The sequence below is a fragment of the Plutella xylostella genome, chromosome 23, assembly GCF_932276165.1.
Source record: "Plutella xylostella chromosome 23, ilPluXylo3.1, whole genome shotgun sequence".
NCBI classification, from domain to species: Eukaryota; Metazoa; Arthropoda; class Insecta; order Lepidoptera; family Plutellidae; genus Plutella; species Plutella xylostella.
Genome location: NC_064003.1, coordinates 9,875,077 through 9,902,133, shown reverse-complemented (window position 1 = coordinate 9,902,133; position 27,057 = coordinate 9,875,077). Strand labels below are relative to the sequence as shown.

Genomic DNA, 27,057 nt, shown 5'->3' with positions numbered 1-27,057 from the left:
ATTTATGTGGTGGTAAAGAAATGCGGAGTGTACTAGGATCATGGCAACGCATAAAATCCTACAGAGACATTTCAGCTTCAGTTGGCCCGATTTCAGCCATTGAAACTCTGTAAACAAACTGTTTTAAAAGTAAAAAAATCTGATTGCTTATAATAATAACAACCCGCCGAAAAAGGGCTGTCACTGTCATTTTACTCTGTGTTGATTTTTACCCCACCCCTCCCTACCCTGTCCCTCTTCTTCACTCACCCTTTCTTTTTCTTTCTCTTTCCTGTAAAGAGAAAGAATGAGAAGTCTCTTTCTTTTCCCTCCATCAGTCAGCCAGCACAGTATTTTCAACTTTGAAATTATTATTCTCAAAACACTATAATTATTTTACAAGCACTCACCGAATGTAAGTAATCATTAAGTAAGTACATCTCTATTATTTTAAATTCATGAAACAAAAATTTACTTTTCATAATTTCTGCACTTTTTGCAAAATTTCTACTGCAGACAGATACAAGTTTAAATATCATACTTAATAAGTAAGTAATTCCAAAAAACTTTTTGGTTTATGCCAAGTTTCCCATACTTATGTTAGTTATTAAATTTATGATCAGATCCAGTACTTTTCTCTATTGTAGATCCTTGTTATTTTGCTACCTATTAATCTAGTAATTTCATCCATGCTATGGGTTCCATGGCTGTGTTGTTCATGGACCAGAATTTTATCAATGATCATGACTATTATGGTTTTTTAAATATAATCATACAGACACTACATAGCTACTTACTAACAATTAGCAAATAAACTTGTTTTGCTTTTGACTAATGTAAAAATATACAAATTCATAATACTTATTTGAAATTTGATGACTGTGGAGGACCTATACTTAACCATTACTTATCCTTAAAATCTGAAATATTTTTATTTTACTTAAATTTAGTCAGTAGGTACGTGACTTACTTAAAACTGAATTCTATTGATTTGCCAAATATTGCCCACTTAGTTAGTTGTGATATTTAAGCAATTTAATACCATTATGAGCTAGATAATAAGTAAGAAGACTTATTAAATATTTGCATCCTGCTGTATGCTTATTTATCTGTAGAAACTATTAATAATAAGTATATACATTATTACATAGGTATGTAAGTAATAAATATAGGTACTAAGCGTTCTTAGTAAGTACAAAGTTAAGGGTTTAATGGATACTTCATATAAACAAATAACTAGTTTTGTTAATATTACCCAGCTAGGTAAGTACCTAGGTACTTATGTATTTACATAAATACCTAGTTGTTACCTATCTAGATGCTAGCAATGAATAAGGGTTGAACACAAGGCAAGTGCTTTTACTAGGTACATACTTATTTCATTTTTTTTTTTTTTTTGTTTATTGGAGAACAAACAGAGGCAAACACATAGTAAGATTTCTATAAATTAAATAAAATTATCTAGGCGAATTTACCTCCTGGGACATTCTCACTAAGAAATCTATTACAAACATGAACTCTATAACATTTTAAAAATAATACAAAAACTTTTTAAAGAAAGAAAAACGATTTTAAACTAACATGCATAAAATATCCCTAGTTATTTACAAGGACTTAGGCTACTATGATACATAACAAAAATTATAAGCCTCGCAAACACTGTATACAAAAACAAAATAAATCTATATAATACAAATTGAATATACCATTAATAATAATATATTAGATAACAATCTTATACCACCAAGGCAATATTAATACTTATAGGTTTTTAAAAAATAATAATAAAATCATTTTAATTAAATGTTTTAATAAATTTGTTTTAATTAAATGTTTAAATGTGGATTTTTTGACACTGACATTTTTGGCCACTTTCTTATGTCAATCAAGTCTGTCAAAGAACCAAAATAATCCCAACTCAGGATAAAAAAACTGTTTTAGTGTGAATACTGTGTTTATTAACATCTGCTCTTCTTTTAACTCTAGGAAGACCCAAGCCAACCCAAGATGAGTTTGATAAAAATAAATAAAGAAGCAGAAGATATTTTGGTACAAAATGCCCAAGGTAAGAAAGTTATTTATTATATTAAAGTCTTTTCATTAGTTTTACTGAAACTTACTTTATTAATCTTACCTACAATGAGTGACTGCTTTCAACTGCTCTTTAGCGAAGAATTATGGTAATATAATTTATTTATGAAAAAATACCATGAAATATTCATGTAAATTGCTGAAATATATATTTTTTTCTGTTTTGATATTATTTATTAGAAGTAAGCAGAAATTCATGTCAACCTAAATTAATAAGTACAGCAATTTCAAGTACTTATTCAGTAGCCGTCAGAACTTGAAGACGGACATTGACAAAACTTGATTCGGTAAACTGGGACCCCAATCATAGTGGCATTCCTTGAGGGAGGTCTATATCCAACAATATTATAACTTGCACAACTCGCTGTATTAAAATACTTATTTGCTATGAAGCTGATGATTTTTATGCCAAATGCAAAAAAATACAATGTTCATGTTAATATTTTTGTTCCTTAGAATGTTGAAAGTTGTACTTAACACAATTTTTCTAGACATTATAGCAAAATATATATTAGGTACTTATAACAAACTTATATTTAGTATTATATTTTAGTAGTATAACATTTTGATGGTCAGTAGGTAGAAAAACATAGCTTAATTCTATTTGTAAGTAAACTAAGGTACCTAATCAAAACAAATTTATGTTTAATGCCATGTACAGAACAAACAATTTTATAATAAGTAACTTGTTTAAAAAAAATGTAAATGCAGATTCTGATATAGGTTATATTTAGTTCTAGAAAGAAGAAAGAAAGAAAGAAACTACAATCCATCTCAAAGTCATAGGTTTTCATTTTGATACCTACATTTGTCAAAGAGTTATTTAGAAGCTAATCATGTATTAGAGTTTCAATGTAAGAATTTCATAAGTAAACATATTATTTATCAGGCTCTAGAGTTGAAAGATTTAAGGTTAGATGGGTTAGACTTAGGTATTACTTTATTATTTAAATCATCAATATCATAAAATATTTCTATTAGAAGTCATAAGTGAGTACATGGGATACTTTGTCACAAAGTGTCCCATTTACTCACTAAATACTATACTCAACTAGACTAGAATAAACATTGAACCTTAACTCTAGATAGGAACCTAGAAGTAGGGAAAGGATAACAGGTACTTTTTGGATATGAACAAAACGCAGAGGTGCGTCAAATTAAAACTTTCATTAATTTATCAATTCAATAAACCTTAGCAATAAAAGCCATATCTTTTAAATAAATAGCTCCAAAAATGCAAACAGACCCTCCTTTTTCTTTTGTCAGTCGGGTAATTTTGTTTCTTCAAGTTGTCATTACATCAATATCCAATGACGTGTCCTTATTTTTTTTACGTTGCCTATCCTGCGTTAGCTAAAGAAAAGCGTTTCGTATCACGCATTTTTGGAATCTATGCGCTTCTGTGTTGCATGTCATACATGCGTTTCGTTGTTAATTTAATCTAAGCCACAGCGAAAGATTTATTATTTATAATATTTGATAAAGGCGCGCCGATACGAATACATAATATTCACGATATTGTTAATAAAGATGATAGGATAATAAACATGGCCAAATGTATTTACTGTGACACGGAGCGTTATTGATAGGAAGCGAGGCGGGAACTGAATCAATTGAAATATTTTTAATGTTATTTATCACGTAAATCCTTTTCATATGCAGATTTAGATGAAACTTTAATTCAGATTTGAATAGTTTTATAGGCTTCTCAGTATTCAGTCTTGAAAATATGGTTTTACATGGTTTAAAAATTATAAATTTGACTTTACCGCGTTTATAGTTCAAGGACGTTCTAGCTGTCTCTTTCGCTCTCATTGTTCTGGGCGCCAGTCTAGATGAGCGAGCTGTAGCGTACATTTCCTACTCGATAAATTGTTTTTCAGGCGTTCCGCCATTATTATTAAATATTTCATCATTGGTGAAGCTATAATACATTACATTAGAGGACATTTTAACCGTATAACTCATCATTTGTGCCATAAGTTTGTGGGATTGCTGTGAATGCGTGTTTAAAGTGCCTCATTTCCTGTTTCATATTGTACAGAAAGAAACAAGCAACTGCGACGAGTGAACTCTTTTTCGTTATCACGTGGGTCAAATTTCGAATTCTGTAGCTAAATGACTAAATTTTCGTCTGTTTATTGTTTTTGTTTAATCGGCGTCGTGAAAGTGCTATCTGAACAAAGTGAGACCGGCTTATAAACCCCCATACGTTTTGTTTTCAGAGAAGCGAAGCGAGCGACACTCGGTTTGTCTGCGCCGCTGGCCTATGGAGCCGGCGGGAGATTGATTTTGCGGATAATGTGCGAGCCCGGCCCTCGGGTCGTAGTGAACGTGAATAGCAGTGTCAGTGCAGTGTAGTGTAGTGTTAGTGTCCCCTGTGTTACATAAGTGTGGGGATGGTCGGGGTGGAGAACCCGCCGTGAGGCTCGGGGCGGGCTGGCGCGGGCATGGCCCCCGCGCTCCACGACGCTGCCCGCGACGCCGCTCCCCCCCCGCCCTCCGCGCAGGACCGCAGACGGGCGCTCGCGTCCGTCGACAACGTGCCCCTCATGGACGAGGACGACATGGGCCTCGCCAACGCCCCCAACCTCGTCAAAGACTCCCAGGAGATGGAGCAGATACTGGTCGAACTCGGAAATGGTGAGCTGGGAAACGCTGACCTGCTCCAAGCCATCAAAACTCTAGAGAGTGGTGGTGACAATCTATCTACTGGAGATACTGATGCCATATTCCCCCTCAGCGGGTTTGACTTGCCAGATGCATTGGAATCCGAGGGGGATGCAGCTGAGGACAAAATAAGACTGTTACAGGCCCGCCTTGAGCGGCGCTGTGCATTTCTACAAAGGAGGCTGCGAATACTGCAAGCCCAAGCTATTGGGAAGAGAGTGTCTGAGGAAGTAGCCCAGACGTTTGATAAGTGTGTGAGAGGTGCCCGTAAAGATGGCAGTGGAAGAACTAATGGCTTGAAGGCATTGCTGAAGAGAATCGAGACTACATCCGCTTTGCAGGCCAGTGCTGCATCACGGTCTGTAGTTGGACCTAAATATTTCAATGCTGGGACATCTAAGGGTGATGCTTCAAAGTCAGCGTCTGTTGGGATACCATCAGGGACTCTGACTGGTTTGGAGGACACGGCTGGGGCACTGCGGTCCCACCTGACTGTGGTGAAGCGGGAGCTGGACTCTGATGCTACTCTGTCATCATCTGGAGCTGAGAGCAATGATGAAGCTGTGGTGTACAACAATCCTCATCAACAACCCATGCCCATGTAAGTTTTTGATTACTTTTCATTGCATTATTCCTATTAGAGCAGAAAAATAAGTTTGTGGATGCTAGCATGACTGGGACTCATTTGTGTATGGTTTATAGTGTGGTTTATCATAATTATTACTCAAATTTAAACCCAAATTTGATAAGACTCCAAAAAATGAGAAATAATGACAATCTTTGCATCATTCCTGGACATAGCTATAACATAGTGTGTATTGTGTCTGTGGGGTGGGGTTCTAAAAAATATTTAACAGACTGCCCATAATACAGATTTGTTCTAGATTTAGACTGAATTTAAATTTGAAAACCTAATGGTGTTTTGTAACATGTTGGGACTTGAGTGAGAGATATTGCACAATACTTTTGGGTTGTTACTGTAGCTTTAAATAGGATAGAGAAATTGATCACACAACTATTAGTGCTTATTTACATTCAATACTGTAATTAGTTCATGAATGGAGCAATTCATTGGAGTTGTAGGTATACATTTGAGGCATAATGTAGGTCTTAGTGTGTCTGTAACAAACACTTTATCTGGAAGACAGTTTATCCATGTTGAAAGGATTGTTATTGCTGTCCTATGAGACTGACAGTTTCATAGGAATTGGTGGCAAAAGTACAGAGGGATGTCTCAAGAGTGGCCATCCTCAGCAACAGTAGTGGAAAGGATCAGCTATTCAGAGTAGTTGTAGTTAATTTGTAGACTGTTCTGGGTGGGCTGGATACATAATTGTAACAGCACTCAGATTAGCTCCATTCATAGATAAATGTTAGCTTACTACAGAAAATTATGAAATCTGTGTTCATAAATGTATCATATGATATTTATGAAAAGTAGCATAACTCACTAAATGAGGCACCCATATTTTATGCCAAAATCTGTACATTGTACAATCATCTACAAACACTACAATCCAAAGGCCTCTTTTTATAATAACACAAGTTATGTCAATTATGATTTTACTGAACTTGAGTATTAGTCATCCACTTACACTTTATAAACAGAGATTACTCATTATAAGTGTGACTTGATGCCTTGGACCATGTTAGATAATATAAATAACTAAGTGATTATGATTAAATAGCATATAATAACCAAAATGATTGTTTTTCCAAACAAGCCTTTCACAAACAGTCAGGTAGAAGTCCACTTTGTGTGACTTGGTGCCAAGGTCCAAGGACCGCAACACATGGGTTATCCGGGTTATCCCCAAAAAAAAGCGTTTCACAATGTAATTTAGACTGTAGACAAGATGTGGGCAATCAGCATCAGACCAATCATTTAACCACTTTAACAGCCCCCAGTTTGGCTCATTGAGTTAGTCACCAACAAGAAGAAGAATAACTGCTTAAAGTCATTCAAAACCAATTCCACAGTCACAACACCATTGCAATGTTTTCCATCACAACAAGAAGAATAATAACTGCTTAAAGTCATCCAAAACCAATTTCAAAGTCACAACACCATTACAATGTTTTCCATCACAACATAAACCCCATATTCACAAATTCATTTTTATTTCTTTTCCACGATATTAACCCAACATTCCCCTATTCTTCCAGTGAGAAGCGCGCACTGTGGTCGTGGCAGCGCGCGCGCGCGTCCATCGCGTCGCGCTGGGGCTGGCTGCAGGCGCAGGTGCAGGAGCTCGAGTACAAGATACGCCAGCACGCCGACCTTCATCGACAGGTATGTTCCACTCTGCGACACAAAAATTGTACTGGTCAGATATATGGAAGGTTCAGTGGGGGAATTAATTCATCATCAGCCAATAATCATCCACTCCTGGACATGCCCTCCTAAGGAGTGGCTCAACACTCTGTCCTCAGCCTTCCTCATCCAATCACTACCGGCTACCCGACTAAGACTAATATCTCTTTTAATATTATGTAAATGGAAATGTGCATTCATGGGGTAAATAAAAAGAATTGCATTTTAATAAAAAAAAACAGCATCTTTTAAAATGGCCTTATGCTTTCTTATATTATACCTACCTCTGCGATATGATAAGGGAGAGATGATTCAACACAGCAAACATTGTAACATAGGCGAGTCCCAAACTGCTTATCTTATCAGAAGTCTGAAAACTGCTTGGCACATTGAACTCTATTGGCACGAGATTGGAATTGAAAAATGTAATTGTACTTGTTTATGACTAGCTTTTCTGCGGGGGCTGTGATTCGCCTGTAAAGGTTTTCCTGTGGATTTTCCGGGAAATGTAATGGTGAAAAATCCATATTTCACTACGTATTTATCAGCTTCAACTTCAACTTTATTTTGAGGCAATCTGTCGGTCGGTTTTGCCATTATCAGCTTCTCTAGTTAAATACTAACGTACTTGGTACTTGAGGTAGCGGGAAGCCGCTGGATGCAGATGGCGGGTGACCGTTTGGGGTGGCGATCGTTAGGAGAGGCCTATGTCCAACAGTGGACTACGGAAGGCTGAGAGAGAGAGAGAGAGAGTACTTGATGTTGCATTCTGAATCTGTGTCAACCGTAAAACAGGTCGTAAAATTAAGCTATGATGTTTTTTTTACTATCGACATTCATCATAGTGATTAAAGTGCCAAAATAAATTAACCCATTAGTGACCAAAATGAAACGAACTTTGTTTTTTTAATAAATGATCTATTTTATTAATTAACACATGACTATAAACAGAGTAACTAAGCAAAAATTTTTTTTTTTATTTTTTTTCATAATTTTTCAGGGGTGTACTTGTTTGAGTACAGTGGCCACTTATGTGTGAAATTTTCGAAGCATGACTTTTCAACACATACTGTTTTCAAACACTTTTTGCATTGCCATCGGACTCTTCCATGACACACCACGCATCTTAATTGCTTTTTAAGCTTCTGTGGGTAGTGGCCTGATCCATCTTGAGGCATTCCTTCGACCATAGAAGAGGATGGACGATCTCTTTTGAGAGTTTCTTGTCGTAAATAGTATCTGGCAATACTACGTCAAAACAAGAGTTGATCCATGGGGTCATCCTTGCTCAAAACATGTAAACGCCAGGCATTTGAAACTGCCATGTCCAATATAGGTAAACAGAACCCACCACCACTTTTTGCAGTGAATCCCGATCCTATATAATGATATGGACTGATCAAGCTCATCCACTCCATCCATCCCTTTATTGTAATTTTGAAATAAAAGTGGAATTTTTACTTCAGTCGTCTCTTTGTTTACTGTGCACCATCTTTTTACATCCGGGATATCCCATGGCAACGTACTTGTAACCATTTATCTTCATCAGATTGTTCCTCTTCATCAGTCACAACACTGGGATTGGGTGGTATTATCGCCAAATCATATTCACGATCATCGTGACTATCTTCCAGAACCGCCTCAATTGCTTTCTGAAGCCCTCTGAAGCTATTTCCATGGGAAAATATCTTGTGACTCATTTTGGGAATACTGAAACAAATTTGTATTTTTTTACTACTAAAGTGGCCAGTGTACTCAATTGAGTACAGCAATAAAAGTGTTCTTCTAAAATTTGTTAGAAACAATATAAGTGGTATTTTTTTACTTCAATTATAGATGTTGATATAACTTATCATAAATTATTACTAAAAATATTATTTACACAATGAATAATATTTTAAAAATAGCAAAATGTTACTTACTTGCACTGTTGTTCAAACACATAAAATATGGTTGCTCCAAATAACACTTTTATTTAAAATACCCTCATATATATTTTTTACCTAAATGATAATAGTACCCTCTTTTCAAATTAATATAAATAAAAAATAACTTACCCTCAGGGTATTAGAAATAAAAATATATTTAGCCGTATTCAAATGAGTACAGCGACAGCAAATGGGTTAAGGAAGCATGGTATGGAGTTAATGAAAGATTCATAATAAGTTCAATGACCCCACAACTCAACAGTCTGATACCAATTTTTTGTGATGAATTATGGCTTATCTTGATTACTGCATATGTTTTTGATAAACTCTCATCATATGTTTATGATAAGCTCTTCCTTCTTTATTAGTGGATCAGTTTTCGCTTGGGGTCCTGTGCATGAAATGTCATGAAATATGAATGCCTTTCAGTCCCAGCTGACGTTATATCATTATAATAAATTATCAATAACCAAAAGCCGTGACTTGCATGAAAGAAGAAGATGAAGAACTAAAGGTTAATACAACCTTAACTTACTAACCAAGCATTCATCCTAAGCAGTCTGTGATCGACGCTAATCTGATGAGCTAAAGTGACTGACTAATCATTTCACCACGGCTTAAAACCAGCCCTTCTATCACCAAAACAACATCCAAACTAACCATCCAACTCTCCATTCCAGGTGCGCTCAGCAAAAGGCACCATAGAGTTTGAGGGCGAGCCGGCGGCCTACGAGGGGCCTCTGCCGGGCGACGCGGAGGTCGACTCGTGCGCGCGCGTCCGACCACTCAAGAGAGAGAGCTTCAAGAAGAGGAAACTGCTCCAGATGCATAATCTGCATACTGCTACGGAGAAGGCGGCTAAACCTGCTGATGTCAGGTTAGTGAAAGGAGTTGTTAATATAGTTGCAAAGAAGTGATGTAAAGTTAGGTAGAGGTTGGCTCAATTGAATGCAAAGCTTCATGAGAAATGTTAGATGAGCAGATAATTGTTATCTGTATAGGTTTGTGCAGGCGACTATAGTCGAAAGTGACTGAAGATTTAGTGAAGTGACTAGCCGAATGGCGAAAACAAAAACAGTGTAAAAATAAAATTATCAGCTGTATAAAGACTGTCATATAACAAGCAGCTTGCTTTGATAAGGGTGCCTTGGGAGGCTGCAGTATTGCCGAACTATTAATCATTCTTAATCAACATTCAAAGGAGATTCCTTTGAATGTTGGAATGGAATAGGCGATTACCAATTCCTTCAAGTAATAGATCCATAGTGCCTGGTCAGTTGTAAATGTGACTGTAGGCAATGTTATTTCGATCCCTTATTTTATACATTTATAATGTATGCAACTATTGAGGTCAAACTCATTCATTCACTTTCAAAAATAGCGCCTAATAAAAGGGTCGTCCATAAATTGCGCCACATTTACATTGGGGTGTCATCAATGATACGGATTTATTATACTAACGCACTCACAAAGAAAAGGGTTCTGTAGCACATGTGAGACTGTGAGTATTTCAAGAGATTACGCAAGACTACTGAAATATTATCCAACAACATTTGGGTGATCAAATTCACGTGTTCTAACATGTCGCTAGTTTATGTATCTTATAAAACAAAGGGCATTCTGACTCACCATAATGCTGAGATTATTATTATTATTTATTAATTAAAATACATATTATTGGTTTACTGTAATTTATTGGAGTAAATATTTTGCGAATTTATTGGATGTTTTCACTTTCGCGGAAAAAGGTTGTATAAATTTTTACGAAAAATACTAGCATGCATCCTGCTTTTTTGATACTTGCCTTAAAAGGTAAACAATCTTAGTGAGTGTTTTCATTAGAAATTAAAATAAACGTAAGAACCTACAAATACTTACTAGTTACTACTTAATCTATTTATTCTACCTGTAGTTTCACAAACCATAACCCCTTCTACCCACAGATGCAGCTGCCTGCACCCAGTAGAGAGCTGCGCGGTGTGCACGGGGCGGCCGGTGTCGCTAGAGCCGCTGCCGGCGTGGAGCTGCCTGCCGCCCGCGCAGCGCCTGGCTCGCGCGCAGCCGGCCCACCACCCCGTGCTCAGTGACGTCAGAGGTAATGTGTCTTGTGTGTTGTATGTACAAGGCACCGTACGGTAGGAATGAGCGACGTGTGTCAGCCATGGAAGTAGAAAAAAAGACGGAAGGAATCTCGCTAACTAAAAAGTGAGGCACCCAAAGTAAGTCGATTTCATTGTTGCGACGACCCCGACACACACACATTCTCACTCAAAGTGAGTCAGTCCGCCGCTGTTATTGCTGTGCCTCATTTTTTACTTTGCGAGATTCCTTCCTTCTGTTTTTCTACTTCCATTTCGGTCAATGATATATGTGTTGTATATCATAAAAAAAAAAAAAAAAAAAAAAAAAAAAAAAAAAAAAAAAAAAAAAAAAAAAAAAACTGTCAACAACGAACAGTGTGCTCTTAAAAATAGTTTTATTTATTTAGTAAATACAAGCGATCTGTGTCTAAAAACACCAAAAATCAATAGATAAAAGCGACATTAGTGCTATAAAGTGATATTTCAGTGCAAATCACGATATTTCTACCGGTGCATTCCACATAACCTCAAAACCTTTGAACAACAACTCTTTCCGATTTATGTGAACCAATAACTTGATGCTAATGCCAGCCTAACCAGCAAATAGTAACCAGCATCACAACCCTCGTTGAAACCAATAATTCCAACTAAAAATTTAAACAAAACACTTAAAATATGAATGAAGAACAGCTATCGAAATTACTAAGAAAAATGCTAAGAGAAGAAAACGAAAAACAGACGGATGTAATCACCGCAAATGTTACCGAAAATATAAAATCTGCGCTCGAAGGCAGGCTTGCGGGAATAGAAGAAGAAAATAAAAACCTGAAAGAAAAAATAAAAACAATGGAAGAAAAAATTAAGCAAACAGAGAAGGAAATTAGGAAAAAACACCTGTTGATACATGGCATAGCTGAGGAAGAGCACGAGAATTTAGAAGATAAAATAATTAACCTCCTAAAAGCCACCAACATAAATATTGGCACCGGAAGCATTGATGAAATCCAGCGTATTGGTAATATTAACAAACAGAAACGTCCAATACTAGTAAAACTCGTCAGCATGCAAACAAAAAAAGAAATATTGAAACGAAATAGGATATCAAAAAAGTTGCACATCACAGAAAACTACCCCAAGGATGTGCTGGAGTTGAGGAAATCTCTGAAAGCTCAAATGCTAGAAGAAAGACAAAAAGGGAAATATGCATACCTGAGCTATGATAAACTGGTAATCAAGGAGAGTAACAAAGAACAGTCCAACAAAAGACCGTTGCCTATATCTCCCATACAAAATAACCAACCTATCAACCAAGAGGTCCGCGACCCCGTCGCTAAGGTATCAAAAACAGATGCTTTTGCTGTCATGCGCTCAAAATCCTACATGAACTCAAAAAACTAAGAGCAACAAGCAATCATAGTGAAGAACTAAAGACAGAAAATTACACTGAGACAAACATTAATTTCCCCAATCCGGCTGGTCCCCGTGGGGAGAACGACCAATACCCCCTAGAACCATACTTGAATAAAAGCCCCAACTTGAAAGAGGACAGTAGACACCACATTTGCATTGCAACTTTAAATGTAAGAACATTAAGAACAGATGAATCACTGAAAGAATTAGAACAAGCTCTAGGAACAATTAAATGGAATATACTAGGACTCAGTGAAATTAGAAGACAAGGAGAAATAATAGAACAACATGACAATTATATACTATACCACATTGGAAAAACACAAGGAATGTATGGTGTCGGGTTCCTGATAGAAAGGGGTCTCTCTGAGTACATTGACGAATTTATTGGAATTTCAGAAAGAATTGCTCAAGTAAACATGAAATTACCCGGATACGATCCAATTTCAATACTGCAAGTTTATTCTCCAACCGAAGTAGCATCAAGTGAGGAAAAAGATATGTTTTACAGAGATCTGGAGCAGACACTGGAAAAAGCACACAAAATTATAATTGTCATGGGCGATTTCAATGGCCAAATAGGTAACAAACGCAAAAACGAAGATAGAACCATAGGTTCCTTTTCCACAGGAAAAAGAAACAATAATGGCCAGAGATGCATCAATTTAGCACTGTCACACAATTTAAGTATTATGAACACCTTTTATAAGAAAAAGAAAAATAGAAAATGGACATGGGAATCTCCTGACGGAAAAGTCCACAATGAAATTGATTTTATACTTACCAACAAACCAGAATACTTCAAAGATATAGATACAGTTAATCAGTTAAACTTTAATACAAACCACCGTATGGTCCGTGGTAAAATTCACCTCAAAACACCACACAAATCAAGAAAACATATTCATCAAATAAATAGACCAGTGCCTCTGCCTCTTCCAAAGAATATACTAAGTATTCTAAAAGATAAGTTAGCCAATATAGATCCTGATTATTCTATACAAGAGAAATATAACACATTAGAGAAACAACTAAAAGAGACAGCCAACCTAATCTCCTGTAGCACAAAAAAGAAAGATAACATTGGCCAAACTGCCAGAGAACTTATCAACGCCAGGAAAATCTTACTAAAAGATAGAAGACAGAACAGGGTAAGAATATCGGAAATAAGTAAAAGTATCAACGTAAACATAAAGAAACACAGGAAACTTGTCAGAAAACAAATGATACAGTACCATATTAGCAGAACAGGCGGCATAAAAAAGGCTCTTAAAGAACTAGCTGAATTTTCTAATTGGATTCCAAACTTAAAAGAACTAAAATCAAGTAAAAAACAAACTCAAAGAAGTGCCATAACATATACAGCGACAGAATTTTTTAAGAAACTATACGATGATGACGATGAAATGATTCTGCCTCAGGGTGACGATTTTGATGAAGACAGCACAGACGATATCCCGGAAATAATGGAGAGTGAAGTGATTGCGGCAATCATGTCACTTAAAAGTGATAAAGCGCCAGGAGAAGACAAAATATCAAATGAAATTATTAAAGGATGTGCAGAGAGTGTAATAGGAACAATCACTGATCTGTTCAACGAAATACTGAGAAAAGAAAGAATACCAATGCAATGGTCCAAATCAACTATCATACTTCTGCATAAAAAGGGCGACAAGGACAACATTAACAATTACAGACCAATTAGTCTCATACTGAATCTTTACAAAGTATTCTCCAAAATTATTTTGAACCGCATAACTAAAATTCTCGACGAAAACCAGCCAATTGAACAAGCTGGATTCAGAAGCGACTTCTCCACCATTGATCATATTCACACCATCAAACAGATTATTGAAAAATGCTCAGAATTTAACTTAAACATCTACCTATCATTCATCGACTACAATAAGGCTTTTGATTCAATTAAGCATACACAACTTTGGAATGCCCTAAGAACACAAGGATTACAGGACAAGTACATAAGACTAGTAAAAGAAATTTACAAACATTCAACAGCCAAGGTCAAAACAGAACGGGAAGGTGAAGAATTTCAGGTCAAGAAAGGTGTAAGACAGGGCGACCCACTCTCCCCAAAACTATTTTCAGCTGTTCTGGAGCACATATTTAGAAAACTACAGTGGGATACTTATGGGCTCAACATCAATGGGGAAAAATTAAACCACCTTAGATTCGCTGATGACCTAATCTTACTAAGCGACAATCCCAAAGATCTACAAACAATGATGCAGGAATTAACAGTTGAAAGTAAAAAAGTTGGCCTAACCATGAACACCGCTAAGACAAAAATTATGAGCAACCATGAAAAAACTGATATAATAGTGAACAACTGCAAAATTGAATATGTGGATGAATACTCATATCTGGGTCAAATTATATCTCCAGTAGATCAAATGCAAAAAGAGATAGAAAATAGAATAAATAGTGGATGGAAACGCTTTTGGTCATTAAAAGAAGTAATGAAAAATCCTGAAATTGGTATAAAAGAAAAACGAAAAGTTTTTGACTCATGTATATTGCCATGCCTGACATATGGCTGCCAAACATGGGCTCTGACCAACAACCACGTCAGACAACTAAAGGTATGCCAGAGTAAAATGGAGCGGAGTATGCTGAGTGTAAAACTAGCTGACAAAATGAGACTGGAGACTATAAGGAAAACAACAAAAGTAAAAGACATAATACACACAGTCAGGAAACTGAAATGGAAATGGGTCGGTCACATGCTAAGAAGTCCAATAGAGAAATGGTCCAGAAAACTTACAATGTGGTATCCCAGAGAAGGAAAAAGAAGTAGAGGCAGACCACGGAAAAGATGGGAAGATGACATAAAAGAAGTTGCTGGACCATTGTGGAGGAGAACTGCAATGGATAGAAGAAAATGGAGGGCTCTAGGGGAGGCCTATGCCGAGAGGCAAGCTGATGACATAACATAATAAATAATAATGTCTTTATTAAATAATTAATTAAATCAAATTGAACAATAAACAATGTCATTAATAAGTACCTACACAAATTAAATCAATTGTATAATTAAAGTGCAAAATAAAACAAATTGTTATTTAAGTGCATGTAATATTTATTTATACTGATGTTATTAAATTGTTATTACATTTTGTATTATATAATTATAATTAATTAATTGCATGAAATAATGATTGTTAAATTCTCAATGCAACTGAAATTTATATTGTAAAACTAATTGCATGAAACAATTAAAGTTCACGTACTAATGTAAATATAATTGTTATCAGATTAATAAAAGGCTTATAATAATAATAAAATATCATACTAAACACGATGCGGCTGCCTACACCCAGTAGAGAGCTGCGCGGTGTGCACGGGGCGGCCGGTGTCGCTGGAGCCGCTGCCGGCGTGGAGCTGCCTGCCGCCCGCGCAGCGCCTGGCTCGCGCGCAGCCGGCCCACCACCCCGTGCTCAGTGACGTTAGAGGTAATGCCAAGGACTTATAATCTGCTCGGCCAATGATATAGCTGTATATCGTACTGGGAGAACTTTGTGTTAGCGACATAAACACGATATAACACGACGGCGACGTTGCGGCGTAAAATTCTGTGACTATTGGTTTTTCAATGCAAACGCTTCATTACATTCATGTATTGATGTGGCAGATTTTGCGATGTGATCTCGTGTTAATGTGTGAGCACCCTTAGCTTTGCTTAAATTGAAGTTCTTAGCTTTCAAGCCAAAGAACCTATTCGCTCATAGTTCGGGGCCATTATGTTACAGTCTGGCAAGTTAGAGTAGTTCTCATTATGACCGAACCCATTACTATATCTCTAGCACTTTATAAATCCCCAACAAATATCTAACCCTCAACCCTCTCTCGCTTCCAGACATATCCCCGTCCATGCATCTCTCGGCGCTATCGTCCCGCGCGTGGTTCCGTTCCCGTGCCTGGCGGGCGGGGCGGCCGCAGCGAGCCCCCGCCCGCCCCCCGCGCCGCCCGCCGCCGCCTGACCCGCCTGTGCGACGTGAGTGTTACTTAGATTATATCCAATTCCACGGAGAAAGACATCTCACAGAACCCATATTACATTCGTATAAGGGTAGTTTTTGTATGTATCGGATGTGGGTTATATACATGTATAGTTCTTATAAAATTTGTTTGATTCCTTCTCAAATAAATCACTCTATCTATTAAAAAACCAAATCAAAATCCGTTGTGTAGTTTTAAAGTTGCATACGTATGTATAATTGATACATAGATACAGGGAACCGTGAAAAGCTACTTTTGGTTTACGCTGTGATCATCAGCTCATAGTCTTCCACTGCTGGCCATAGGCATCTCCCAAGCAGCGCCACAATACTTTGTCCTCGGCCTTCCTCATCCAGCCACTACCATGCCGCCACCCCACATGTTCAGTTTCCACCACATAGATGCCCCATTTACATGGGTGCTAGTTGCTTCACAAATCGCCTCATCAAGCTACAACAAAGCAGATTTGTGACGCAGACAATTCGATAGATAATTTTATTTAATGATAAGGTTTATAGACGAAACTCTTATGTTGAATATTTTCGTAATTGCAGGGTTGAAGCGCGGGCGGCCGCCGCTGTCGCGCAAGCTGCGAGAACGCGAGCGATTGCACGCGGACGACGACGCCGCCTCCAGCCACGAACGGTAAATACATTTAGATTTAGCTTCTTTGTTGTCATTGTTTGTACCCTAGCTGAGGGTGTTGTTACGTGGTTAGAAGTTTTCTTTTAGTATCAACAGCTATAGTTCATTAACTTTACTGATCGATCACGTTTATCTTTTCATGGGATCTTTACTTAACCATATAGCTTATGCCTAGTAAGGGATAACATGTTTAGGTACCTACATGTGTCGCAATGTTAAAGTAAACTGAATGGGATGCCTCCGTTGCGTAAGATGCCGAAAGGTGGACGCTTACTTTAAATGAGTCATCCCTTTTGATTGAATTGCAAAATAGGAATTAAAATGGTGTTGATTTTTGCCAACTGGACTATAAAATTGTTCTTATCACGAACGTCATAGACGTCTAAAAGTTTGAAATGATATTTTAATATATCTCTTCGTATTCCCAGCACGCCGCGGCCCCGAGCCAGCACAGAGTCGCGCGCGCGCCCGCACTCCGCCTACGACATCGACAACATCGTGATCCCGCAGAGCGTCGCCGCCAACACGCGCCCCGAGATACTGCTCTACAAGGAGATCATCACGCCCAAGTATGTAGCCATTGTATTAAAGTCACACCCAAGAATCGCGTACAAATATCTGAACCTTCGGCATAGCAGTACGGTCAGTACTCACTAACCATTCGGTTGTCAATGAGCCTCTAACTACATACTCACCACGTGTGAAATGGGCCTCATGTAGTATGTGCTTAACTCCTTTGGGTTGCATGTTGTATAGATAGGATACACTTGTTTCAATCTAAGGAAGGGGTCTTGACTGTATTTTTGTACTTAACCAATTATTTTATTTTATTTATTGTATTTCCAGATGGCGCGTGATGGAGGTCCCTGAGGAGCCGCTTAACAACGGCGTCTCGAAGGAACACTACAACTACTACCGACACAGCTTGTCGGATAGCGAGGTATGATTTTGTACAAAATTTTACAGACTAGCGATAAACATAGACACGTAATTTAATTTATTTGCCCAAAAAGTACATAACACTGGTAGAAAATGCTTTTAGCATTAAGTGAAATAATAATAATAACAGCATCAATACCACTATTATTATAGTACAAATCAATAATGTGACATGCAACAAGATAAGATTTGAAAGAGAACTGTCTATCGCCGTAGTAGTAGACGCCGCAGCGACTTTCAAGTGCAGTCTGAGTGGAAAGCTTACCAATAACTACAACTTAATTCCCAGGACGAGGACATATCGGACGCGGCGGTCAAGGCGCGCCACATCCGCTCTGAAGTGTCTGAACGCAGCCGCTTCCTGCAGAAGCAGCGGTCGCGCCGCGCGCACGCCGGCACGGAGGGGGACGCGCCGCCGCCCGCGCCGGCGCCTGTGTTGCCGCTGGTGCCGCATGAGGTGAGCTTTTATATAACTTATCAATTTAATTTAAAATTATTAAAATATTTATCAATTTCTACTGTATACACAGATTACTAACTAACTTACTTGTATATTAGGTGTGTCCACTAATATATTTATCTATAAATTTTTAAGCCATTAATTTGCGCAAATCATGGAGCACATTATATGGATTAGTATAAGATATTTATTTGATTGATTGATTTGAAAAGGTCTTTATTTGTACATAAAGTTAGTTACACAGCTTGCTTACTTTCTAGTGTTAGTTTTTATCCTAGAAGAAACTACTTTAAGCGGAATGTTTTTTCAGACAAGACAATGCCTATATAAACAATATTGCATAAACAACTAATTAAATAACATAAATATATATATTTTTTTCTAATACGTAAGTATAAGGTGAGTTTGATGTTTTCATCTACAGATACACACTTTAGTGTAGTGTATATTAACAACATAAGTATTGTGACAGTTAACACCTAATAAGAACGAAATCTTTAATTAGGTACCTAACAATAATGTTTATAACATTAACATAAAAGTTCAGTTTTAATCATGCTAGCTCGGTACATAATGTAAAAAATATTGTGGGTAAATTCACAAATCACGCCCGGCTCGGGCGAATGTGCCGGCCGCGCACTGTGCGCTTGAACATAAGGGCGATATTTGCAGCGGGCAGCAAGACGGTCGCGCGGTGACTCAAGCGTCATCGCTAAGCACGTAGTGATGGGGTAGCTTGTAAGTTTTATACCTGTCGGCATAACTCAAATTATGTAATCGGCTTAAACCAATTGCAGCGATTAAAGTGTTGAAGTGGTTAGGATTTTTAAATAAGTAAAAGTTACGTGTTAATTTTAGAATATACTCGAGTAAAGAGGGAAACTTAATTATTTTGTGTAATTGTTTTAAATTTGTACGATACGGACAATTGTATGCTATCTTAAGGGCTTTGTTTTGTACAACTTGTAATTTTTTATGGTTGGACTGACAGGTACTGCTCCATACAGGGCAAGCGTAGGATATTGTGGGTCTAATCAAAGTCGTGTAAATATTTAGTTTCGTGGTGGAACTGAGAGGACATTTTCTATTAAGCACTGGGCTGAGGGCATTGAGTGCTTTGATACCTTTAGTTCGTATGTGGGCTACATGATGGGTCCAGTTGAGTTTATGGTCAAGCACTACCCCTAAGTACTTGACCGTTTTTTTCCATTCAATGGGATGGGCATTTATTTTAAGACTACGACATGGAAGCTCTCGCCGTCTAGTAAAAAGGATTGCTTCAGTTTTTGCTTCGTTCAGTTTCAATTTCCAGATAGTAAAGAAATTATAGATGAGGTCTATTGAAAGTTGCAGTCTATCAATGATGAGGTCAACGTCATCCGATGATGTAAAGCATGCTGTGTCGTCGGCAAAACATGCCAAGTTAGTGCGGGGCTGCTTAGGCATGTCATTTAGAAAAATGAGGAAGAGGTACGGCCCGAGAATGGACCCTTGGGGGACTCCGGCAGGGATGGAATGAAGTTCCGACTGAGTGCCATTAACATAAACAAAGAAACTTCTCTTATTAAGATACGACTGGATTAGATTTACAAGTGGAAATGGAACCCGGAGTTTTATTAACTTGTGAATAAGCCCTTGGTGCCAAACAGTATCGAAGGCCTTTTCTACGTCTAGGAGAAACATTCCAGTCGACTGGTTTAGGTTAAGTTGATGAGAAGCATGTTCCGCAACGCGTGCCAGCTGTTGGGTTGTCGAGTGGCAACTACGGAAGCCAAATTGTTCCTCAATCAGATGGTTTTTGGTTGCTTTGAGGAGGCGGCAGTAAATAATTTCTTCAAACAGCTTTCCTAGAGTTGGAAGAAGGCTGATAGGGCGATATCCCGAGGGAGATGAGTCTTCCTTGCCTGGCTTTTTAATCGCAATCATCTTCGCAGTTTTCCAACTTAAAGGAAAGTAATTTAACGCTAAGCATGAATTAAATATTTTGGTGACGAGGACAATCGCTTTTTGGGGTAGATTTTTTATAGCGGAGTTATTAATATCATCGTAACCTGGAGCTTTTCTCAATTTGAGTTTGCGAATCAATTTAACTACCTCTTGCGGGCGTACTGGGGTAGTGAGCGCCTCGCGATCCTCACTGCCATTTAAAGCTGTGATAGACGAGGTTACCTCATTCTCTGCTTCACTAGACCAGTTGTGAGTTAAACTCATATTTTGAGAAAAGGAGGAGGCAAGTTCTTCCGACTGCTCCTTAGGAGTTTTTGTGAAAGTACCATCTCCGCGTTTAAGGGGGGGAATGGTATTGGACTGCATTTTTAAACTTTTTACTATTCTCCATAAATCCGAGTTCGGGTTATCAACCTTTTTCATTCTATCTGACCATATTTTATCATTGTATTTTTTTATTTCTATGTTTATGGTGGCTTGTAGTTGATTTATTTTATATCTGAGTATTTTACGGTGTTCTGAGTTAGGTTCATTATGGTCTAGCCTTCGTAGGTGATTTTTAGTTTTAATTAACCTTTTGATATTCCTAGGTAGTGTTTTGAGAGTGGGTGGGTTAACAATAGCAATGGGTACGTTTTCGTCTCTAGCCTGTAGAATGCTTGCGTTAAGGTGGTCAATCGCAGAATCGATTTCAGTTGTGGTTTTAAACACATGTGACGAGAGGATTATGTTATTATTCAGACAATTTCTGTAGTCCTTCCAGTTTGCTTTGGCGTAATTGTATTTGGTGATTTTATTACGAACAAATGAGACTCCAAAACGAACAAAAACTGGTAAATGGTTAGACGATAAAGATGGGATGGTCTGTATGTCAATTAGGTTATGGGCATCGCGTGAGAGCAATAAGTCGGGTAATGAAGGGGAAGTATCATGTCTATAATGTACTAGAGTAGGTGTTGGAGGTGCGTGTATTTGATAATCATTAGCTATCATGTGCTCGAACAGTAACCTGCCATGTCGATTCATGGGGCCTTTAGGGAACCAGTATGGGTGTTTCGCATTAAAATCGCCCATAATAAGTAATGGACCTGGCTCTGCCTTTAAAACACTATCAATATCGGAGGTAATTAATGGCAGATTTGGGGACTGATAAACAGAAAACACTGAAGATTCGAATCCATTAATGTGTAGTTTTATGCCAATACACTCAAGATGAACAGTAGATGGTGTCTGTAACCGTGAGTGATTAATATCTGATTTGACAAGAATAATGACACCCTGTCCTTTGCCACTGGTGTGTTTATCAAGGCGATGGCATATAAATCCAGGGATGTTAAAAGAAAGACGTTCAGTTAATCGCGTTTCACAGACAATGATTAGGTCCACGGATAGATCACTAAGTGCTAGATTAATTAATTCATGCTGCCTGCTACGAATACCGTCGGCGTTCCAATAAATAATACGTAAATCATGTGCCTTAGACATATTGTCCAAGATGTTTAAGTACTAGAAACACTTTATCGAGCATTGAACTGCAATTTGTGAATTCCTTCTTGATACCCTTGATGACCGTTAGGATTTCTAGCATTTCCATTGTGCTGTTATCGGTTACATAGGTTTGGGATTGTTCCGGTTGGGATGGAACTGGAGCTGGATCACGAAGATCATCAGTGTTTGGAACTACCTTCCGGAGGGATGGCCATGCTTTCGGGTCATCGGTTGCTGGAGGTTTCTTACTAATTTTTAGTGGCTTTGAGGATGTAACATTTCGTCTCTTTTTAAGGAGTTCAAGGTACTTTTGGCGCTCAGGGCATTGACGATAGCTGGCAGCGTGTTCATTGAGACAGTTGCAGCAACGCACTGGATTAACTTTTTCCTTTTTTGTACATTCTCTTGAGCTATGGGGTTCGCAACATTTGACGCATCTAGCTGGCAGATTGCAATTTCGAGAGACATGGCCGAAGCCCTGGCATCTGTAACACTGCGTACCGTGGGATGTATTGTTTTTAAAACGTTTGATCTCAACTGCGCAATTTCCTAAATACTTGATTTGGCGGAATTTACCAATATCCGAACCTGCCGGAAGTTCAGCCAGGAATGGGGGACACGAGCTTGCATTTTTAGATGCTGATTGCAATTTTCTCACATTAGTTCCTTCAAAACCGATTTCGGCTAGTTCTTGAGGCAGAGTTTCTTCCATATAAGTTGGCAGTCCTTTAATTACTACCTTATAAGACTTCTCGTCTTTGCGGGAGAAGGTGTGAAAGGCCACTTTAGCTTGCAAAAGTCCTTCTTTTACAAGACGATGACACTCTGCATTGTAGCAGTGTACGGCGACTTTATTGTTCCCTTTATATTGTAAATGAAAGTTTTTATCGAACTTTGCAATGAGATCCTGGATAGTTTGGTGTGTCCAATTTTCCTGGATGCTTATAACAATAGGGGGTATTTGACCAGCTTTCTTCCTTGGTGCTATAGCCTTACGAAGAGGCTCAGACATAAGGTCCTCTTTTTCGCTGGGCAAGCCGCTGAAGCGATTGCTGGTTGGTAACTTAGGAGAGTTTGTCGTACCTTTCTGGATGGCAGGACGCTTCGGGATCTGCCATGGCTCGGTGTAGTCATCTCTAGGCCGCTTGCTCAGGTTAGGACTTGAGGCCGTCCTTGTTAGGAATTTATCCATGACTTATCGACAAATTTGCCGATTGTGTTATTTCCCATCACTACTAGCACGGCAAAAAACTGGTTGTTTAGTTGTTTACGAATAGTAGCAAAGAGTGCGATAAAACACGACTAGTCCGTACGGGTGACGAACGCGAACTGAGACATTTATTTATCACCAATAATTTATGTTGGCGCAGATAAGTGGACTGTATTTTTAAGTAAGGACTGGTCCTAGCTTTCCTAAACTCACACGTATAGTTATTGGGCACCCTTATTAAATTGGGATAAGAACAATTCACCAACCTGTACACGTGGTCAATGGCCGCTCCGTCTTCCGAGAAGAGTTCTTCTTGCCAGGCCTGGCGTTATATTTACTTGATAAAAAACACACACAGCTCACTATGCAAATAGTCTTGTTAAAATGTAAAAGTTCACCAATCACAATTGTCCGTAATAAATGAGTGGGAGCGGTTATAAGGTCCGCTGGCAGCCGACGACAAACGTTCTGCACGAAACCCGAGTCATAAGATATTTATTGTAACCACCGATGTTTACAAATAAATATTTTGATTTGATGGACTGTACAAAGGACATAATTTTCACTAAAGAACGACATCACTGCTAAATAGACGAATAACGACTGAGCGTCATCATACCAATGGCGTCGATAGCTTATTAATAACTAACTTACTGAGCGAGCTATATCATAAAACGGGGTAAATTAGCCGACCACGCCAAATGAGGCAAGTGTACAGGCATAGACCACACAACGGTCTCGCATGTAGCACGACTTATTGTTTCATATAAGAAGTCCCCTGACAGAACAGTCACGAGTTTACCCATTACAAGTAGCGTCCGAACAGCTACTCGATCTCCTAACCACAACAATCTCTAACACCACCGTCTCCAAATTCCAGACAGTAAAACCCTACTCGCCGCGCCAGTTCCCGCTGCCGGACACGACCTACACGGACATGCTGTCGGCCATGCCGGACGGGCACCGCCACGCGTCGCCTGAACCCTCCACCCCGACTAACAACGACAACGACCACGACGAAGACATGGAGTCACTGTCGCTGTCACCGATGTCGCCGCTAGTCTTCGAGGGCGATGACCCTGATGATGTGGAGTGGGACCCCATGAGGGAGAAAGGGGAGAGACGGAAAAGCCACGCGTACAGATGAGATGGTGGTGCGTAGTGAGGATAGTGAAGTGAAGTGTGACTGTGCTATTGTGATGTTGGGTTTGTGTCTAGAGTTTGGTCGGATAGATGTGCTTGTCTGAAAGTAGCTTGTAAACACAAGTGATGCAAATACATACATTTTAGACATGCACACTTATCGGGTAGTAACTCTATATACCAGAGATTAGTAAGGTGAGTCGTGTGTTTGATCAAAGCTAAGAAGATAAAATATCATAATAATATGACAATTATTATGACATTGTTTAGTATTGCCTTGCATATCTCTGGTGGATATAGAAATTTGAGGCTCTGAGTGACCTAGAGTAAAGGAGACCCAAAATGTTAATTGTATATAAATTGATTCAGTAGTATTTTTTGTAAAACCATTAATATTGTTCGCCAGTGTATTAAAATCCAAAGTAACACACAAAACTAATTAAACAGGGTTGCTACAGTCCTTGCGGTTCCGGTAATGTTGGGTTGGTTGATGGTGAAAGTATACGCAATAGTGTGTTCAAAAATTTGGAAAATTCTCATTGATTCTTTGCTGGTGTTGCCAAAATATACTCTTTATGAGTAGGTATATTTTAAAATTTGTGGTTTAGGTAATGTTATTATGCTAATGATTAATCATAACAAGCAGTGATGTAACTACCCCCGTGTGTATGAACCCATCCCAGTGCGTAATGTTAACAAAATGTTTACCTACTTTACCATGAACAAATACTATTTATACTATTTTCGCATGCCTGTAAATAATTCAGAGATATTAATTGGGCTTATTGTCTTTATGTACATCTTATAAACATTAATTTCATAATATGTAAGGCCTAAAATAAGCCATATCTTGTGTCTTACTATAATATAAACATAATTTCCTTGATAATAATGTATTTCAAGATACATTATTATAAAATATCCTAAACATAATTTAACTGTTCAAGGGTAAGAGAATAAGTATTTTCTAAATTTAGATACACATTAAATTGGAATATGTATTGTATTTTGTAAACTAATTAATATGATATGAATGCTTTATGAAGTAAGTTAAAATAAACTTTTATTAATTTGCGTTACTCTATGTAATGTTGGTCGGGTATATTTTATTTTACTGGTCGTTTTGGTTTGACAAATATTGTTTATGTAGAGTTAAATGAAGTATTGTAACTTAATGTTCAAGTCCAAAAGTGTAAAGCTTTACTATTTGTAAGATAATAACCATCGTAAAAGATTTCATTACTTCTTATGTGGATGTAAATATATGTGTGAAGGTAATATTAACGGCTGTTAATCCTATAAACATTTTGTATAAAATGTATTCTGATCAAACCAGTGTGCTACATTTAATTTACATTCCCACAAAAACCTTTGTTATTATTTAATACTATGTGTATTGATTTAAATAAGTACATAACGCTGCATAACAAATACCAATGTATTAGTTAAGTATCTATTCAGAAACATGTCTAGTTTGTTCACTATAATAAATAACTAGTATTTTTCGGCTAAATAAGTGTCGAGGATACGTGTGTAAAAATAATTATTGTGTTGTTAAGATTTTAGATGTAAGGGTGTTTCCACACAGTACACTTTCTGTAGCAACGCAAGCAAGAGTCTTGTGAGTGTTTTGTGCAAACTGAGAGCCTAGTGTAGGTTTTCCTTAACCGATCGAGTAGTGAAAACGAACGCAAATTTGTATGGTGCGGAGCTAGTACAGCGCCAGCGCGTGATCGCTCACCCGCGCCATACAAATTCTCGATACTCGTCACTACTCGAACGGTGTAAAACTAGCACTCAGCATGGTGGTTATCTGTTTGTTGACATCGGAGACTGGTGTTTGTCTTGTTACAAAAGCTGTGGGGAGAGCGGTGTTCGCCGCCGCCAAGCGTTGTGTAAATACTGGGCGGACACTGGCAGTAACTAATAGACTGGCTACAATATAATGAGAATCTCTCTAAGAGAACGGCAAATCTAATTACAATGATTACAAGGGAAATGTGATACCTTACTAGATAAGGTACGAGCATGAGTGTAGTACGAACGCATGGTGTGAAGTGGATAAATAACGCATTTGCTTGTGTCATACATAATTGATGTGAAAATCTGGCGAATGATTGCAGAAATTGAATGAAGTATGTTTCTATTTTTAAGAGAAGCCAAAGTCTTCTTGTTTGTTTGTAAGTGTACTTTTAGTTTTTTAAGATGATGACTTGAGTCAAGTTTTAAAGAGCGCTTCAGAAATACAGATGTCTTGTATAGTATAAAGAATAAAAGTTAAAATTGAAGAGTTTCCTGTTGTTTCATTTGTACATACAAAATAGTCGGGTCTAATGATTTCTTTTGTTGCTCAATAACTAATGTAACTTTGCACAAATTGACTCCAGTGCAGTATAAAGACTTGAAATAGACCTATAATGGCATAGACTAATAGGCATATTGCTGCATATTGGTAACCAAGTGGTGACTTGCACTTCTAAACTTGTAATCACTGCGGGCGGGCCATTTGTTTTTATAATGTTGTAGGCTATAATAGAGTAATAATTGGTTGTTGGTATTTTATTAATAATTGTAGTCTGTTTGAAATGGTACACTTTATTTAAAATCTTTATAAAGGATTTATATAACATACAATATCTAAGTACATTTTATTGATGAATTCATGGCTACACATAAAGATACTACAGCCTTATATGACTACGTATTATAATTTATAACTTAATATTATAAATGCG

At 37.8% G+C, this 27,057-nt stretch overlaps 1 protein-coding gene across 3 annotated transcripts; it reads left to right on the top strand.

Annotated features, from left to right (window-relative positions):
• The first annotated feature begins 147 nt into the window (after positions 1-147).
• On the top strand, positions 148-26,615 carry LOC105391321 (KAT8 regulatory NSL complex subunit 1). Of its 3 annotated transcripts, XM_048629546.1 has the most exons (12): positions 148-394; positions 1,966-2,044; positions 4,296-5,341; positions 6,907-7,033; positions 9,663-9,859; positions 10,926-11,077; positions 16,348-16,485; positions 17,045-17,135; positions 17,564-17,704; positions 17,982-18,075; positions 18,364-18,531; positions 24,060-26,615. In XM_048629546.1, the coding sequence occupies exons 3-12, from the start codon at positions 4,521-4,523 to the stop codon at positions 24,324-24,326; spliced, it is 2,196 nt and encodes a 731-aa protein (XP_048485503.1). In that variant the 5' UTR covers positions 148-394; positions 1,966-2,044; positions 4,296-4,520; the 3' UTR covers positions 24,327-26,615. The 3 variants fall into 3 exon arrangements, with proteins under 3 accessions (XP_048485503.1, XP_048485502.1, XP_048485501.1); XM_048629545.1 differs by lacking the exons at positions 148-394; positions 1,966-2,044; positions 10,926-11,077 and adding exons at positions 3,692-4,159; positions 15,791-15,943 and having other exon boundaries at positions 9,663-9,858; XM_048629544.1 differs by lacking the exons at positions 148-394; positions 1,966-2,044 and adding an exon at positions 3,697-4,159.
• The last annotated feature ends 442 nt before the right edge of the window (positions 26,616-27,057 follow it).

What these genes read in the sequence shown, in the direction of transcription:
- LOC105391321 (XM_048629546.1), top strand. Translation starts at nt 4,521, where the DNA reads ATGGCCCCCGCGCTCCACGACGCTGCCCGCGACGCCGCTCCCCCCCCG. An exon ending in CATCAACAACCCATGCCCAT is followed by an intron (nt 5,342 to 6,906) that starts GTAAGTTTTTGA and finishes CTATTCTTCCAG; the next exon opens with TGAGAAGCGCGCACTGTGGT. An exon ending in GCCTGACCCGCCTGTGCGAC is followed by an intron (nt 16,486 to 17,044) that starts GTGAGTGTTACT and finishes TCGTAATTGCAG; the next exon opens with GGTTGAAGCGCGGGCGGCCG.